Source organism: Rhyacophila brunnea, unplaced genomic scaffold (genome assembly GCF_057557595.1).
Source record: "Rhyacophila brunnea isolate RB1 unplaced genomic scaffold, BYU_Rbru_1.0 scaffold_22, whole genome shotgun sequence".
Classification (NCBI taxonomy): Eukaryota; Metazoa; Arthropoda; class Insecta; order Trichoptera; family Rhyacophilidae; genus Rhyacophila; species Rhyacophila brunnea.
This window is the reverse complement of record NW_028232882.1, coordinates 22,139,719-22,160,565: the sequence shown is the minus strand read 5'-3', so window position 1 is coordinate 22,160,565 and position 20,847 is coordinate 22,139,719. Positions and strand designations below refer to the sequence as shown.

The window sequence follows — 20,847 nt, the reverse complement described above, 5'->3', positions numbered from 1 at the left end:
AGCAAAAAATAGACCACTGGTCCAGTGATTGAATCAACTACAAACGACTTCCCATCGCGGGTTCATTTGGAGAGCACTTCACACTACTGCTATATTGCATTTATTTGCTGATTTGCAGGGCGTATAAAAAAACAATCCACCACAATGACACATGAGTGGACAAGCAGCCAACACTACTTTGGCATTATTATTTAATTGAAAAATCCTGTAAAATGTGTGTAAAACTGTTTATAACAGCTCTCGAGTAAGTATTCACAATGAAAATAAACAAATTGCACCCATTTTGTGTAAGAAAGAAAAAAGGCGGAATGACAACTGAGCGATGTTAATATTTGTAGTTTACCAACTTAACAATGCTTTAAACGTTTGCTAAATAATTTCAAATACCATAACAGAGATAGCGTATAAGGCTGCTGCTATTTATTCTTTATTTATAATTTATTAGTTCTTTGATTAAGATATATTTTTGAATACTCCAAAATATCTACTAAAGTTGGTACGGTAAATATTCTTCAAATGTAAGATACGATAGATTCGAATGTAATAGTACATACCCTCAACAACATACATTTTACTTGAATAGATTTTAAACAGTCTACCTACATAAAAGATTGTAGATAAAAGTATTAATATGTGCTACGGTAGTAGACGTAGACGTCAACTGTCACTGATTCACATGCTACATGTATTTGAGCGTAGATCAAGCGTAGATCTACGAGTACTTCTGCAAGGCCAATTATATAGTCAAACCGGTCCACTGAATAGCGAGTTACCATCATAATGACAGTTGAATGATTATCTTTAAATGCAATACCATAACCTGGGCGGCTCTCGTGGTGCAGTGCGTAAGGCGCTTGCCTTCCATCCGAGAGTTCCTGGGTTCGATCCCGGTCGGACACACAATATTTATGAGTTTTTCTCAAAGCCTGGGTGTTTGTGATTGTTCAAAATTACTAACAACCACCTTGTACGAAAAAGCAAGGACATGGTTATTAATAATTCTAAAAAAAAACCCCACATAACCTGTTCGCAGTAAACGAATATTTTCGATTGAATATTTAGTTCAAATTAATTAATTTACAACAGTCATCATTTTCTATAAACAGTTTACCATATTGCATTCGAAGAATAAGCAACAACTAGAACTGCGATCGAAATTTGCATCTTCGTGCCCCGGCCTGAATATAGTCGGCCTTGACGAGTATGGTATCTTGCAACGTCGTTATATTCACGACCTCTTCGAGAACTTTTATACGCCTGAAGTCGTCAAATTTATCAAAACCTGACTCCTGGGATGGGTCAGTTAAGACGGTACTTCAGTGAAACGGCAAATAATTTTCAACTATAGGTGCGACGAAATTTTGGACTGGCTGGCAATCGGAGAGCGAAAGTCGAGCTGTGAACACGTCAATTTGTTTTGTGATAGCGACGGGGGAATTAATTCTTAAATCGTGTAAAGATGACTAAAAAACGTTACCCATTTACTTGAAAAAGAAAACATGTCAATGAATATATTATTATTATTTATAATAGAACAATAAACATAACATTAAATGGACGCATGTTGACTTTTTATGACAAATTATATTTTGCTCTGCAAGCGTCATTTGCACAATCTTCGCGTCGCGTAGTCACTGATCGTTTTAGACCGTGCCCCAGCTGAAGTATAGCCTTAACTGATACGTATGGATGAACACAGACAAAACGCCTCATGTTTAATAGGTCAGAAGGAAAACGGGTATGGGAAGATCACGACTTCGGTGGCTTGATTGTTTTGCGAGAGTGACTTGCGACTGCTGGGAGTGGTCGATTGGAGAAATAAAGCGAATGCCCCTATTGTATTTACAGAGAATAAGAAAATCTTAAACGGTTAACAAATTGTTATTATTTGACTCGAAAATTGCTGTGCAGTGAATAATTAATGTTCCAACGATTGATGTAGATATTATAAAGACACTACACCTCTACTCTGTTGTTATATCTATCTCTATGGTTTTAGATAACAACAATTTCTGCTGACATCTGAAACAGTAATGATAACACAGTATTATACATAATCAGTAAGTACCGTTGGACCCTAGGAGGGAAAATTTAAATAGATTACGCGGGTCATGGGTCTCGTAAATAGGTCTAGTATGTGAGTGTATACTATTGATACGGGTTTAATTATTATTTGTAAATGAATGTGATATACCTCAGTGGCGAAGACTGCCTATCGAAATTAACAATAGGTATACCTAAACTCCAATAGGCCAACCCAGACAAGACGAATACTTAGCTACGAAATCAAGCGGGTATGGAGAAAGAAACCAGAGAGGCCAGAGATTAACACTTTGGAGGAAGCCTTCACCCGAAGAGGGGTTCTTACAAACCAAAACAAACTAATTACATACCATTGTTCAATTTATAAACATTATCTAATAGTATTACATACAAAAATAAAAAATCTTAATATATATATATATTATACAAAAATATAAAAAATAATAATAATTGATATTATATAAACTAGAAAATAAATAGATAATACAACCATAGATTGATATATATATATACATAATAGATATATTCATAGGTTATATATATATATATTCATTAGATATAGTCATTTACTTTTGTTTGTAAGAAATAAAAAGGCTTTTTTATTTATATACCTAAAGTCCTAGTTGCGAATATTAGTATATCTACCTCCACCCCTCGCCACTGTTATATTGTAGAGAAGGACATTATAAGTAATATTCTCAAAAATGATACATCCACGTTACATAGAACTGATCATAATTGGTAAAAGATTTGATGTCCTCATGAGAAGAAGCGATTCGCAGCTCTGAGATGAATATGAACGACAGAGTACAGCTGCGAATTGCGGATATCTTTGAGAATGTCGACGAATTGAAAGGTGCCCTGGCGGTGAGTAAAAGAGGTTGGCAAAATAAGTTCTTTAACAGAATTTGAGTGAGGACCTGATCGGCGGATCCTCTTCTAGATGAGAAGAGGCAATATGACAGCGAGTTGCCAGTGACGTTCCGTGGGGGTAGGCAGATTGAGCGTCGCTTGGGGGCGGCAGTTACTCGAAGGAGGGCGGCAAATCGAGGAGAATCATTTGGAATATAGGTATATAAATAGCTACCAAAACTTAGTAATAATGAAGATATCTTTCCATTAAAAAATTCAGCTCACTGGTTTTGTCGGGTGCGCGATATTAGTTTACTTCCGTTGCCCTTCGACGTCGTTGGTGACCAGAAATGACACGTGCATATTTGCGAATAATAATTACAGTCTGATTCTTAGTAATGTATCAATGCAACACATTTTTTAGATATTGGACTCATGAAAGGATGGACTCATAAAAATACTGTATAGAAACATGGTGCGGCATTTTGGCGCTGCCTAGGGGCGGCATTTTATCTAGGGACGGAAATCATCAAAAAAAAATAAAACAAATGAGTAGTGATATTCCGAGACCATGGCTTAATATTAATAATCAATAAGTCACAGTAATTATTATGTGTACTGAGAAGCGAAAATGTCACCCTGTCGATTTCGTTTTCAAACTACGTACCGTCTGTTGATTTTATAATAAACAAATGCAAGCAGACATTAGAAAAGTAAAAGTATTGTTGAGAAACTACTTTGAGCAAAACATAGACACGAGTCCGGCTAACAATGTTGATTGGATGACGCAATAAACCACAAATGAAATAATACTACGACATAGTCAAATGCGCTAGACATTATCTAGTACCTAATATTGAATTATACATTTTATTCAGTGTATTATTATTTCTAGTAGGTAGGTAGTAAAAGGGCCTGATGCAAATAATGCTGGTGGTATATAAAATTAACTTATAACGATTAGGCATTAACGCCTTTCGACTAAAACTGACAATAACACGGAAACGTCGTTTTTCACGGTCAAAATAGTTTTAAAATAACAAGTTTCGAAAATTATTAAAATATTTTTTAATTGAAATACAATGGTATCTAATAGTATGAAAATTGCACAATATAAATATTTATAAACACTTAAAATAATTATAAATGACTACTTTATTAGAGTATTAAATGTAAAGGCACGCACCGCGGATAAATTTAATATTCCCAGCATTATTTGTATTTATTGTTGTAATGGCAACACGCTTTCCGTGTTCATTAATAGTATTCATGAAGTTTTCTATCAATTAAATGCTTGCAAATTATTCATTCCCTGTTGGTTGGTGTTTGCGTAGATAATTGGTAATTTACAACGGGTAATTATTTGACAACACTGTTAGTTTCTTTCAGTGTTCAGTATAAAGTGGCACTATATGCACGGTAAAAGCAGTTTGCAATGGTATTGTTTACTAGCATTGAAGCAGGCATTGCAGAAAACGATTTCAATATAATGGTGCCAATGTTAATTGATTTACCTATAAATGTGCAACTGCGCATACTAGCCGCGCAACTCGTTAATTACTATTCACTATTTATTCGAAAATCCACTGGGGATTAAACCGGCATATTTAAATATGTACCTATTAATTACTATGCATACGCCCCTAACAATGGTAGTATAAGCGACACGATTAAAAGAAGTATCATATGTACATGTGATTTACTTTTATAATGATATCTATAAGTACTTACCTAAATCATCCAGGTTATCAAGAAATACAAAAAATCATCGATATAAAACATTGCTACAGACCTTCAAACTTATCTGTAGAATGGTCAAAAATGGAACTACAAACTACCATAGGACGCTATTTTGAAAATTTCATTCGAACGTCAGATTTTGTTCAGTTACGAGTCTTGATTGGGTAGTTTTCGACAGTGGCTCCCCCATTACATTCTTCAGATAAGTTTGTACCGTAAGTCCAATATGGTGTTTCTCTTCTGCGACGTAGACTACAGAAATTACAGAATAATTTTGTATTGCTCTCGCAAATATTTAAGCAAATAGGTCTAGCATCTTTGACAACATTATTTAAATTTATTATCTATAAAATTGTGAATATTATGTTTAAACAGTTGGATATAATCAAGATATAATTATAATAGTACGAAATAATATAATATTCAACACAATGATAATAATAATAATATATAACAGCGCAGATAATAATATAATTATAGATATTTATTATCAATTCTGATTTTACTAATATTTTAAATAACATACAAATCTCAATTTCCATTATTATCGCATTCTAAATTAATCTTTGGCAAGGATGAATCTTCTTTAAAATAATCAATACAATATTATAATCAGAGATTAAAATTATTATCATATTGTTATTGGCAATGAAATCAGTAAACGACGTGTAAAATGGCTAGCATTAAAATGGTAAAATTCCAGGGTAAAAATTAAAATAAATTTATTAGGCAAGTAATGAAGTTCATGGAAAGTAACGTTGACCTTGAAATTATGTAAATAATATTTAGATATAATCACTGAACAGATTAACAAATTGAAGTCAGATAGGCTATACGCCAATGCACTACATTTTGAAGCAGGGGTTTGAATGAGTGAGTGTCCTACGAAAATGAAACATTGAATAAGCGTCAGTGCATAAACAGAGAGCAGTTGTCAGAACGAAGGGCAAGCTTTGAATGACGACGTATTCTTGCCACGCGTTTAAATTTATCCCATATTCTTCCATACTCGAGATTGTTTCGTCTTAAAAATTTGAGATTTTTATCTGATTTAAAATTCCTGCATCAGCCATTAAAACGATATATTGTATGAAACATTACATGTAGTCCAAAAAGTTATTTTATCATTGTCAACTAAAACAAAATATATCTGTAGTAGACAACAGGTCAGACTTCGGTGATTGGAGGGTGTCAACGAGGATGCTGGAACAACCGTCGCAGACACCTGGAGGAAAATTATATAGGGAAAGATATACAACAAAACAAGACGTATCTCTCGGCTGAAGAATCCAAAAGTACCAGTAGTTCAAACGAAAGGTTCTAACAAAAATTAGACTCTTTACAGAGCACGCCTAACAAGGAGATTAAAATAGTGATATCTAACATTTATTTAATAAATAGCACAAAAAAAGAAGGAAAATATAATGACTTTCAATCAAGAATTGACCATTAATGTGAATAATATTTATGTTAAGTATTTAAGAGAAAAGTTGTTGACTTTGAGGATTCGACCATTTAGCCATGTTGACGTGTAGGCTCTGTATATGTTGGACGTGAGTGGCAGCAGGATAATAACATGATAGTTTCTATTATGGACATTTATACAGAAAGAAGTTGTTATGTTATCGCACCGTGAATAATTAACTATTAAATGTCAGATAATCTAGTGAACTACATAGTTTCAATCGAGCAACACAAGTTTAATACTCCAAGGATTACGTGTAAATTTTAAACATTAAAAAAACGAATTTAAATAAATATTAATTCTAATACAGCATTTAATCCACATAATTTAACACCCATCGAGACCGATGTCGTTCATTCATTAGTCATTACAATCCATTCATTATTAACTGACACCTCAGATTAAGTTAAATAAACAGATGGAGTGGTTCTATACACAAATTTAACCTTATTATATGAGAGTCGTAAATGCTGAACACGTCGGAACATACCATAGTGATTTTTTATGACAGATAATTCGTCACACTTCTCTACCAGTCAGTGCAAATTGTATACCTAATAAAAGTTATCTTGCCTTTAAACGAGCTACGCTCGGGGCGTGCAAATGTGCATTTTACATATAGAATAATTACAATATTAATTATCGTTTCATGGAAATCAAAAATCTAAATAGGGTTGCTAGTTTTTTTTTAATCAGACGATATTACAGGCGAATATCGCACGTTTACTGCTTGGAGCCTCAAACTAATATATTATGTATCTGTACCTGAGAACCAGATTAACTTACTCGTAAGTCGAAAAATAACACTTTTTATACCCCTAATGTTAATGTAGGTACTTACTAATAGTTTTATTGTTTTAAAATAATTTCAAGTTTCTGTTATATGTTTCAAGTTTATGTTGAATAAATTCAAGATATGAATTGTGCCAGACAGATATAATTAAATACATATAAGTAATAAAATAGGCACGGCAAAGAAAAGCTGAATCTGAGATATACGGGTAAAAGCACTGTTTTATTAGCTTCTTAATAGATTTAACAAACAATCTTAATGTCTTTATAAGAAGAAAAATACAATTATAATTAAACATTGTAAGAAAAACACCTTTGAACAACGATATTTTAGAATAGCACTACATCGCAACACTAATTCTTTACAAAAGCACTAAGTACCACACTTTATATCTAAATAAGTCTCATGACACATATTAACCAAACGGCACTTTGTGCCTATTTTTAAAATAATGACGCTGCCTTTTACACCCAAAGACATCCTTGAATCCACAGAAGTTCTAATATATTTTTGTCACTTAGACATGTATTTAGGATATTGGCAATGGCACATAGAAAATTTCTGAATACTCATTTTTTTCCGGTTGTCGGGTACTTAGTGCCTATTTTATTTTGTGTATTAAATTTATATTAAAAATCTGTACTTCACGCATGTTGGGTCAAACATGACTTAAAACAATTTGGTTCTGAGGTACATATATAATTAATATATTTATTTCATTTCATAGATATTTTATAAAGCTTTAAAAAGTGAATAGTTGGTATAAAATGTCAATCACAATATTATGTTTCATTCGATACAGTGTAAGCATAAACGTGCTACGGACAATGAACTCATAACTTATCAATTTGGTGTGAGGTTAGATTAGCCCTGCAGTGATTCCCAACCAGGGTTCTACGAGCCATGTTAGAGATTCCGCGAGAATTCGAAAAAAAATACGAATTCTCAAAGGAAAGTACAACTTAAAACCTTTCTTATGACTTATGGCTATTTTAAAAAAAAAATAACGCGATCTGCAATTAACCGCTAAAGTGATAAATAGTATCAAACTTAGGGTAAGTTTGTATCAAAGTATTAGCACTTATTGTAACAATTACAATACGTTGGTTTTTATTGTAATTGTTACCCCCCGACCATGTCCGATCCTAATATGATCATATTATGAGCAGAGGTTTGTATTAAGAGATTTTGTTTTTTACGAGTAATGGATGTCAGCCACTTGCTCAACCTATTAGGTCCATACCCTGACTCACACACAAATTGAAAAACAATATGTGTACTTGCCAGGCCCAGGATTCGAACCTGAGACCCACGACGTGATAGTCCAACGCTTAAGCCACGCGGCCACCGAGAATAAGTGCTAATATTTTGATACAAACCTACCCTATTGATAATATTTAACACTTTAGTGGTCGATAAGTATAGAATAGACCCACTGCTATTATCGAAGTACAATGAACACACTTAACAACACATAGTATAGAAATAAATCATTATTGTGCGATACTGTAACGTTATCATGTAAATTGTAATAAAACAGAATGAACCGTGCGTAGTAGGCGACGACATTCATTAGATATTGACATTTAAATTTTTACTTTTATTACCTGGGTTTTTACTTTAACTTAAAATACTAATTGTCTAAAAATAGCTCAAGTCAGACCATTTTGACAACGTTTTTATTAGCTCGTATTCTTATTTGTCCGTTACAAATCTTGCAATCGATTTTTAACTAACTTCACGACTAACTAGACATTTGAAACTTTTAGAATATATCAGAACACGATGCCAATGCATTCTTTTAATACTTTTAGCCATCTTTAAGCAGGATTGAATTCATTTTCAGTTAATTCCGTTTTGTATGGAAAGTTATTTCAGAAAAATCCGTAAAAAGTATAAGACTATTATTGGTTGCTGGTGGTCCTAGCAACTAAATTATTAATATATACGTGCGTTACTATGGAAATCAAAATTAAATGTCAAAATGACATTTCAGGATTCTATATTTGTTTGTTTGTTTTATATTTACTTCAAGTACAAGTGTGAGCATATTGAGCATAATAATTCAACGGAAAATTTAAAAACGTTGTGTATAAAAAGTTCTTTTCATCTTGTAATTATTTACTCTATTGCCAAATGAGTTTCTAGTTGTAGCGTTTGCAAATTCTAACGGAACTAGTAATACTTGAGAATTACTGCTATAAATCTTACAACCATATATACCGGAATATTACGAAATCTTCCAAGGGTTCCGCAAAACAAAAAAGGTTCGGAAACACTGCCCTAGGGATTAAGATGTGCTTTTTGATGAAAACTTTCTAATCATCCCGGAGTAAAAATGTGTGCGTGTACTAATATCTATTATATTATTAATATTAGTGTATTGTAGAAGTTATGCATATTCAATATATTATGGAATGTAACATTCTCAAATCTTGTGAATTATTCGTTGACTAAAAGTAATTTATTTATTTATTTATTTATAAAAAAGAGTATTACGGCATTACAGCTTTTGGCCAATGCGCCATAATACATAATACATACAAATATATAAAAATATCTTAATTACAAATAACAACTAATATGACAAGAAAGAGGAAAAGACAGCATGTGGAAATATTAAAGAAATATGATAATATATACAATTATAAATTTATCCTATTTAAAACGTCTACAAACATTATATAATTAATAAAAAACAAATCAACCTTTATGGTGCCATCAAATAAGCTAATTGCACGATACACAGCATCATGAAACATAACATCTGTCCTGCGACGAGGTATCTTGAAGACCGTGGAGCTGCGCGTGATATTGGTGGGAACATGAAAATTAATATTTGCCAGTATATGCGGATTGTAAATGAACCCACGAAGAAGTAAAAAGAAATGCTTTAAAAGAACAATCACTCTTCGGGTAGACAGGGATTGCATTGATAGCATACCCAGAAGAAAACGAGTCGGGAAATTCATTTTATTGTCATTATCATAAGGAAAGAACCCGTATGTTCTTAAGTAGAGAAATCTAAGAAATCTATTGTGGACTCGATCCAGCTTAATTGTGTGCATGAACCTATTAGGACTCCAAATAATGCTGGCATATTCAAGAATACTCAACACAAATGATACGTATAATGTACGTAGCACTCGGACGTTTTCGAATGATTTTGAAACCCTCATAACAAAACCAAGCATTTTGCTAGATCTAGTACTGATGTTAAGAATATGCTGATTGAAAGTGAACTTTGTATCATACAATACTCCCAAATCTTTTATCTCCGTTACCCTACTCAATATTATACCAGACAATGTGTATGGGAACAATAAGGTGTGCCTTGAACGATTGAATGAAATAATATTACATTTGGAGGTAGCGAATTCAAGTTTATTTAAGATAGACCATTGCGAGATAGCATCTAAGTCAGACTGCAACATCGCACAGCATAATGGGGTTTCAATAGTTCGAAAAAGTTTAAGATCATCTGCGAATAGCAAACAAGAAGAATTGGTTATAACTTTGACAATATCATCAAAAAATATTAAAAACAAAATTGGGCCAAGATTTGAACCTTGAGGAACACCAGAGTTTGTTCTAAAAATCCGCGATTCATTCCCATGGTAATCAACAAATTGACGGCGATTTTTCAAATAAGAAGCAAAAAAACATATTATACTATATGACGCGCCAAATGTACAAAGCTTTCGTAATAAAATATCGTGATCAACACGATCAAATGCCTTGGAAATATCTGTGTACACAGAATCAACTTGAATTGACTTATCCATAAAATTTGAAATAAAATTATTATACACTATAAGATTTGTTACTGTGGACCGCCTAAGTCGAAAACCATGCTGCGAATCGGAGAGGCGAGAGTCTATTTGACGGTTGATGTTTATATGTAATATCGATTCAAATGGTTTATTTTATTAATGGTTTATTTTATTAATGGTTTATTAAAAATTGTTAACAAGTTGAAGTAGACGTTATAACATAACTACCTATAACTAAATATTTGGCGAGAGCCGGGCGTCGGTTAGTAATTAAGGCAATTACTATTCCTTGATTGAAAAACACAAAAACCGATAGTCACATAATAACGCAATTTGATAAGCGTTTCATGCAGGACCTATTGTACGACAACATCTTTTTGGCTACGTGTTAATAAAACTGTGAACTAACATGCTACGCCCATTTTTACCCGGAATTCCATTATAAACTAACAAGCTCCTCCCATTTAGTAGACAGCAGTGCCTAGAAGCGTAGCCAAGAAGATGTTGTCGTACAATACTAGTTTAAATTATAGTAATTATGGAAGAGTGTTGTGGCGCGATACCAGTGGATATACGGATTCAAATCCCGTCAGGCGTCGTATTTTTTTCAAATGTGATGTTTTCTAGTAGGTAAGTATATATCTGAGGTCTTTTCACATCTGAGGTGTTTTCATGTTATTTATGTTCAATAATAATAATATACATTCGTACGCAGACAATTCAAAGGGATAAAACTACTGCCGTACATCGTTAAATTGATTATATTATATTCGATAAAGCACGCCTCAAAAATGAAAGCTAACAATATAACCAACAACTAACAACATTGCACTAACGATTGGCTTTCTAGCACATCGATAATATCAAATACCTTATTATTATTGAGCAATGGAAAATATTTGTGTTAACCAGCCAACACTGAACACTTTTTAAATGATAACCTTCATACTAGTAATCAGTGGTGGATTAGCGCAGAGGCGACAACCTCGTGGAAATCTGAATAAGTCTGCTGAAACTATTGAAACTTTTCAATAAAAAAATATATATTGCCTGCGGCACAAGTTTGTTCAATGTGTTGGTGTTACCACTGTGGTGTTCGATGTGTGGGTTATGGTGTTGAGGATGATGATGATGATGAAGAAGTCGAAGATGTATGCAGGAGCGAGTTTTATTAGCAGCGTAATGGTTGGTACAATAGATGTTACAGCAGTTCAGGTTACAATGCTAAACTTATGATAGGTACGGATACGAGGTCCGCATCTCAGATGTTGGGCGAAGCGATATAGAGACTTCGATGGTAACAGACTGAAATCGTATCTTCGAGTGACCTTTTGATAAATCATTATTCGTTATTTATACAGTCAAAAGTAATAAATAAACATTATATTCCCGTACATAATTATATTGAACGAGTCAGCGGTTAAATACGAGTAGCTTGTGAATTTTATTTATTATTACAGTCATAATATAATATGATACTATGGGAAAGGATTATTCGACTAATTTTCCATTGCGATACCGTATTTCATATCGCCAATCAATCTGCTGATCCAGCTAAACAGTAAACTTGTTTACCGTTATATGAGTCGCTGAGAAATTATTATTGCGGTTGAATAATTTGATACATTAAAAATAGATATTTGATCGCTAATACATATCGAAAACAATATTTTTAAGACAGCTACATACATAGTTTTGAATTTGTGATTTTTTTTTTTAGAATTATTAATAACCATGTCATTGCTTTTTCGTACAAGGTGGTTGTTAGTAATTTTGAACAATCACAAACACCCAGGCTTTGAGAAAAACACATTAATGTTTTTTTGTCATGACCGCGAATCGAACCCAGAACTCTCGGGTGGAAGGCCAGCGCCTTACCCACTGCACCACGAGAGCCGCCTTGAATTTATGATTGTTATTAATTGTGATAATGATTGTTCATGATAATTAATTGATATTTATACAATACCAGCTAAAGTTTAGTAGCAACACAGAACAGATAATAAATATAATTCCGATAGGCTATATACCAATTCAGTAAATTTTGAAGCAGGGTTTTGCATGTGTGAGTATCCTACAAAAATGAGCCACGCATTATAAACGTGCAATAGTGTGTGTAATACACCAATATTAAATGAGCGTCAATGCATAAACCAAGAGCAGTTGTCAGTATTTGACGTATGACGTATTCTTGACACGCGTTTAAATTTATCCCGTATTCTTCCTTACTCGAGATCGGTTGCCTGCTTCTCCTTACCCGTTAGGTATTTCAGTTCTCATTATTTCTGAGTTCCCTGAGTAGCAAGCAGCCCGCAACAAAAATTTAATACATTATAAACACACCACATAAGCGTGAAGTTCGATAGTTTTGATAGAAAATATGACATGGTTAGAGCGACGTCGAGCGAGAGAAAACGATGCAATAGGCTTCATGCAGCACTCGGAAATAATAACGGGAACATTAATTAAATTTACTCTATGTAATTCGTGCGCAGTAGTAGAAATCGCAATCTGCGCAATCTCAAGATTAAGTTGTTCCACGACTATAATAAAGGTTACTGATACTAGGTATTGTAATCCTGGACAGGATTTTTAATTTCTAAATTAGTATTCTCTACCCGCACCCCACCCCGTGTTGTCCCAAGCGCATTATTTTCGAGAAATTTCCTTTTGAGATATCGAGAATCGAGATGAAAGTCTACTAAAAGTTTACTAAATTAGTATCAATAATGTAACTAAACTGTGTAAGTTTCACCAATACTGGTCGAGAATTTTTGATAGGCCAGGAAATACAAATATAATAGGAAGCGAGTTGCCTTCTGGGTGAGGCTGTAATAAGGTTACAATTTTGAGTTTGGAGAAACATGGGATAAACTCTAACGCGTGTTAAATAATGTGTTATTTTCAATAGTTAGTACGTCTATATTAACGCATAACGTTAACTGTATAACGGAATTTTTAAAGAGACTCAGCGCGCTTTGTGTTTCTTGCATTTTATGTTGTGACCGTCATAAAGTAATAAGCCGAATTCCGCTTTAAGCCCTAGGTCTATGGCGACTGGCCTTCATATTTATATTTTAATAATCAGTTCTGCGTGACAGGCATACAGACACTACAATTTAATTGAATGCTGTATTTCGAAAACGTTCATGTCACATTTTAAAAAAAAGAGTGACATAAGTTGCAAAAATCTTCATATTACTTAAATACACAAATGTAAGGTAATTTATTTTGTAGTTTTTTGAAAACAACAAAGAACATTTAGGTAGGTAGATACTATAAAATAATATATTATGTTACATAAAAACTTTTCACTATTTATTTTTATATATGACAGTTTTCACTATGTTGACTAAAACACAATAGTGACTCGTGACGTTTTCGAAATACAGCAATCAATTATTAGTACCCATGGAGAGATTATCACGAAATAATTACAAGATAAAAAGAACTTTTTAAATACAACACTTTAAATTTTCTGTTGAATTTATGCTCAATATGCTCAAACTTGTACTTGATATGAAGTAAATAAAAAACAAACAAACAAACAAATATAGAATACTGAAATGTCATTTTGATCTCCTTAGTAACGCACATATATATTAATAATTTAGTTGCTATGACCACCCCCTTAGCAACCAATAATAGTCTTTTACTTTTTACGGATTTTTCTGAAATAAATTTCGATACAAAACAGAATTAACTGAAAATGAATTCAATTATGCTTAAAGATGGCTAAAAGTATTAAAAGAATGCATTGGCATCGTGTTCTGATATACCTATTCTATGTCTAGCTAGTCGGGAAGTTAGTTAAAAATCGATTGCAAGATTTGTACTGGATAAACAGCCACCGGACAAATAAGAATACGAGCTAATAAAAACGTTGTAAAATATACATAATAATTTAATAGGCTGACTTATCCCACTTTAATTATTATAATATATAGTGGTGAAATGGAGCGGTGGGGTCTTAAAATGCATTAGTTCGCCACTGCTGGTGTATAATAACAACAATTATTATTAGCACAAAATAGGAATGTCTATTTTGAAAGGCCGTTTTGTGATAGATTTTTTCTTACTCGCATTTTGTAACGCAAATAAATACCGCGCTGTTGCACTAGATAATGCACAGTTTCAATAATAGGATTTTACTGAAATGTCGATTATTTAATTGCAATTGAATAGAAAATAATACAATTAATTAAGTACCGCCATAATTAAAAATTTAGTTCAATGGATTTTCTAGAAAAAACCAGTACAAAATGTTTACATTCGGTTTAAAAAGTGACCTGGAATTTAGTTAGTAATTATTGTAATTAAAATATCATTAATTTTTAGTGGAAAATTTCTATGTATATTATGCATCTTGTAGTTTGATAGCTTTATTCTAGTTCATTGTAAATTTTCCAAAAAAATACAATGATGTACCTACTCAAATCAGAATATAAGACTTGTATATTTAATTATAAGTAATACAATAACAATAAAGATAAAAAATCAAATTAATTATGTAATATTCAGGATGTTAACGAAAATGCCAATCAAAAATGGGTAGTAAGAATAATAGCGTATATTTTTAAATTATTATGGACACTGAAATTTCCGATTCGGGCAGATTTTACACGTTTACAGAATTCTTTATGGCAATTCTTTTTAAGAGAAGAAAAACTCTTCACTAATCCAAAAACAATATTTTTAGGGAGACGGTAAAAAACGTTCGAAATTCAAAAACTAAAACAAAAAACAAACTTTCAACAAAATGTCGCTTCCTAATATTAAATTTAGGGTTTACATTTTTTCCATGGCATGGAGACGATTTAGTTTGAAATGCATTTTGTGGATTAATTTTTGAAATGGTTGGACAGTTTATGGGCAAAATAATCGTACACAGAAGTACTCAATAAGTCAGGCGTATTCAATTAAAAATATCATTATTTAAAATAATGGAAGTTTTATAACATAGACTGACGATATTATTGTACATACGTATCTAATATAATGTATTATATTTGTAGGTATTTTATGACAGATTTGGAGGCCCTCTTCTGCCATTAACTCATTTAATGATAACACGGCGACTGGCGCGTTTGGAGTCGTTGGCTATTAGATATAATTAAAGTGTTATTTAAATGTGTTAATTGAAAAGTTTGATTGTGTTTTAATAATGTGCTACAACAAGCCGCAAATGAATCTTTAAAGTACAGCAATAGAGTAACGTTGTGTTGAAATGGTTTTTATGCACAAAAACCTCAGATTTTGTAAAATATACATCTGTTTAGAAACTTCCTAATGACGTGAGCGCCTCCTGCGTTTCAATGACAACCGCCATCGCGTCCAACTTGGCATCTTGGAGTGTCCAATATGAAAACGATCCGAACTTTCAGGCAGGTAATTAAATGAATGTTTTCCCCGTTAATTGCTTGGTTGATATTTTAAATGATTCCGGTGACAGGTCAGCACAAAACACATAAGTATGAATAAAATATTCCGTTGGGTTGATGTCGAACGATCGGAAAAATACCGCAATATCATGGATATAAAAGATAATTAATTATCAAGTATTGTCATTAGTAAAAATAATACAGCTAAATGTATACATACTTAATAATCATGTCCAGTAGCGTGCACAGGATTTCTTACCAGCAGGTTAAAACTACCAAAAAGGCGCCATGAAAAGTTTTTTTTTTTACCAAAATTCTACTTTTTCTATCCTTAGAGCTATATAACTTTGATATCTAAACTGTCAAATCGATATGATTAAATCACACTTACTTGTTTATTATTGTTCCATTGTTGTAGGACATTATGGGGACGAAGATTAAACGAATACAAATAATACACAATTTAAAAATTATTTAGGGGTAGAATACCATCACATAGCTATACTTATATGTGTAAAATATTTATGAAAAGTCATAAGCATTTTAGTGCTAACATTATATTACATTCCATATTTCGTGTACATGGTGTAAAATTATTTTCATGGCAACGTATGTAATTTGAATGGTGTGACCCGACTTTCCCTCCTCAAAACACTAAAAACAATTATCTTTGGATCGATCTGAAGATGAGTTAAATAGCACGAAACAGCTATCAATATAAATAACTCAAATATCGTAGATAGTATTAGAAACATTACAACATAAAAAATATCAATAAATAAGAACAAGACTCTTTTACGGAATGTTGAATACAGGTATAAATATATGGTTTACAATTAATAGTAATTGCATATTTATCTTTTGAGGTAGTTGTAATCAATTTGAACCTGGTTGGCACTTGGCTGGAAGCAACCTGGCTGGAAGTATGGACGCTAAACCAAGAGATGTCACGGAGACTTGAGGAGGCTGTATAGACGCATCCTCAAAATTCCTTGGACTGACCGGGTGACAAATGTTGAAGTTCTCAATCGAATGGGGAAGGACCGAGAAGTTCTACGTAGTATCAAAACCAGGAAACTACAATACCTCGGCCACATTATGAAAGGACAAAAATACAGCATTCCTCAACTTGTCATTCAAGGAAAGATCAATGGGAAGCGTAGCAGAGGACGGCGCCGCATTTCGTGGCTTAAGAACCTCCGTGATTGGTACGAGTGCAGCTCCACCGAACTGTTCCGGGTTGCAGACGACAAAGATAAGATCGCCTTGATGGTGGCCGACCTCCGCTAGGGGATGGCACAATAAGAAGAAGGCACTTGTATTCGTTCAATCCCCAGAGCCGCGTTTATTAAAGAATCCGAACAAATACCGTACATTACAAAATAGTTTAAGCTACACAAAGGAAAGATTTGAATTTTTTTTTCATTTTCTATATTATATTATATTGTTTTTCAATTTTAATCTAAGATCAATGAATCATAAGTGGGCACCAACATCACATATTCATAAAAGCAATCACGGTGGCTGCCTTTTTTGGTAGGTATGTAATTACCGGATATCGGATCTATCGGAAATTGATCATATTATTTTGTTTCTAGCATAGATAATAAAGTTTTTAGGTCTGGGAAAGTTTTTTTACGTATCGCAAAAATGAAGCATAGAAATAGTCATGGGGATAGTTTTCACCCTCTGACCCAACACTGCGCACGGCACTGACCATGCAATATTTTTGTGCAAGAATAAAATTAATACACGAGGACAGTGACCTCTCGAAGGGGTTGGCAATTCATGCTAACTTTTTCTTAAATGATATAATAATTGGCTCACTCGTTGAACTTCCTTGTACTTATCTATCATACATATATTTAAAAAAACTTAGTTGTTACACTGTTTATTTATAAATGCATTATCTCGTTGTTCACTGTGATAATAATTATATTCTTATTTTTTATATGTGTCATTAATGTTGTAAACGTCTTGAACTGAAAAAATGGATTTGAAATTTAAATTCAGTGCACCGGTTGTGTGTGGTACATCTAAGGGGCGGCAAAATAAACCGCGAATGTGAATACTACCCCAACAACGAAATCTTGAGAGTACGTTCCGTGGATATGAGTTTTTTTTCGCCTGCAGCGCTAAGAAAGTTGAGTATGTAGTCTATATTATGTAAAAATCAGTGAATGTGTACGACAGAATATAAAAAATGTTCACAGAAACCGGTGAGAAATATTGTACAATATTGACTAGGTACTTTATTAATTATTATAATTTCACATTTTTATTAAATGGTTAGGTAGTAAAAATAGTAAGAGGCGGCATTTTGAATTTGCCTAAGGCGGAATTTTATCTAGAAGCGAAACTTAAGAAATTTTAATAATATTGAATACTTCGCACGTTGTGACTACTATATAGGTACGATTGAGATCAAATATAACATGGGTACCTATACAAATAACACAGTCATAGATTATTATATAGAGTATTAGTGATTTCACTGATTTCAGTGCCATTTTGTTCAAATCTTTTCATGTTGTGAGAAGAGAAAAGGAATAATGCAGATATGTAAAATATTATACACAGAACAGAAACAATCGATAAACCAGACAAACTATATATAGTATACATATAAATATAAATTTTAATTTTGCTGTAAGAGAAATGGGACAAGAAAACAATATTTCGTACATGTCTGTTTACTGAAACCCAGGCGGGAGGGAACAGCGGTAATTTTTGCAAGAATTCGTGAATTATTCCAGAATTTTAACATAACCTTACCTAACAAATAATCCAGTATATCGGCTATTTACAAAATTTGTTTGCAGCTGGCTTCCACTAAACAGACAAGAACCCAATATTTTGATCGCCCATTTTATGTAAGTTTACTACGATTTCAATTAAAGTATTATAAATATTACGTATATACAGTAGAAGAGGACATTTATTTTATTAGTCTAGTTTCAATATCTAACAAAGAAATAAGTACATACAGGTCATGATATTTCGATTCATGGTGGCATAAAAATCGTACAATCATCGAATCGAGAAAATAAATGTGTTAATGACTTAACTGATGCATGCTGTTGAAATGATAATGCAAATAATTTATATTTCGTAATAAATAAAAGACTACAATCATGTGTGATAATGACAATTGTGGCTACAAAATAATTACTCAAATAAAAATCAATGTTTACAGTGAAACGTCATTTTGACGTAAAACAGCACGTGCAAAATACAAATCAATAGACAATCTAGGAACACTAGAAACGTCAAAAATAAAGTGAAATGTCAAAATAGACTGTAAATATGGATAGAAACACACCTCAATATTGCCCATTGTTTGGAACGCCGTGAAAACGAACATAAACCCGAAACCGAGTAATATGACATTTAAAAATCGCTTCTCGATAGCCATTGTAAACGAATTTAATAACAATAATATTATTACAAACACCAAACACTGGCTCACAACCGAACGGCACAGTCGCTATAATCAGACTAAAACTATGATTGAAAAATAATATTCATGTTACTTTTACAACTTACAACTCGGTGCAATCTACGGAATGCGGCAGGTTTATCAACCGAAGGACCCACGAATCTTACGAGGTCGCACTCGCAGTTCGCACTATGTTACACTTTTGGTTGAGCGGCCGCTGTCACGATTGAACACACGAATGCAGTTTTTAGTAGGCGTGGCAACACCCACATCCAGTTTCACCCTACAACCACAACCAGTCCGGGATGTGACCGAATCCCGCGAGATTTAATACTGTCTAGCCATCGAGCCGATCCACAGCCGGCGTAGGTATTTACCGGAGAAATTCAATAAATATACTTAGATAAATATTATGAATTCATTTAAATATATAACTAAGAAATGTGAATTTTTTATCAGTTATTATAAAATTGTCTTCCACAAGAATGAACCTCCATAATCACCTTTCGGGATCATGATACGTTTATCATTCATTATGCAAGATTGCTTTGTCTTACATTATCATAGACAAATTCAAAAAGATAAAGACATTTAATATTAAATTGACTATTAAAATGGGTACTCGGAATGGTGCATGCACAGAACAGATTAATAAATAGAATTCCGATAGGTTATACCCCAGGGTTTTGAATGTGTAGTGTCCTACGAAAATGAACCACACATTATAGACGTGCAATGTGTGTTGCAACCTTCAAATACACTAATATTGTCTCTTCTTCTTCTTGGTGTATTGCTTTTTACATTTGGATGGAGCTCCGGGGCTGGGCCCCATATCTCCTTCATTTGGTTCTTGATATGAAAGCTTTGGCTGTTAGTAGTATTAGTTATGATGCAGTGGTAGTACAGTGTACAACATGATGACATAAATATATCTTCCACCGATGCTCGATTGTATCACCCGAGCAGTATTTTGTCTTTTATACATTACATCCCCTTAAAAAGTCAGGGGAGGAAAGTTCCTTCCGTCCGCGCAATAGCGACGGGCGGCAGGTTGCCCGTCATCTTTTATTATCCTCGGGGAGGGGTCGAACATCAGTATTTGCCTTTTTAAGGGTTGGTTTTTAAACAGAGGTTTCAGTCGCTCGGGTTGAGGGAGTCTGTGGTTGTGATGTGAGGGGAACTATGGTGGTTTGTCGTCAAGGATCGCCCTCGGTCTCCTATAGACGTAGTCTGTGTCACTTTTATTGTAGGTTGATAGGTACCTATAGGATGGTCGGGTTAGGGTGGCCTGTCATGGATTTGTAAAAAAATTCTGATAATTTCATGACGTGGTCGTGGATGGATTCTAAGTTGAGATCTCT

At 33.3% G+C, this 20,847-nt stretch overlaps 1 protein-coding gene across 2 annotated transcripts in view; it reads right to left on the bottom strand.

Annotated features, from left to right (window-relative positions):
* LOC147070217 (UNC93-like protein MFSD11) overlaps window positions 1-19,720 on the bottom strand; it is a 74,813-nt gene extending 55,093 nt beyond the window's left edge. The window contains exon 1 of one of the 2 annotated variants that reach the window (XM_085949697.1): window positions 19,594-19,720. Coding sequence is in view for 1 of the 2 variants with exons in the window: in XM_085949696.1 (XP_085805822.1) it covers window positions 19,370-19,462 (93 nt within the window). In the remaining variant the exon portion in view is untranslated. Of the gene's footprint in view, window positions 1-19,369; window positions 19,548-19,593 lie in introns of those variants that run through there. The other variant, XM_085949696.1, reaches the window with a different exon arrangement.
* Window positions 19,721-20,847: the final 1,127 nt, after the last annotated feature.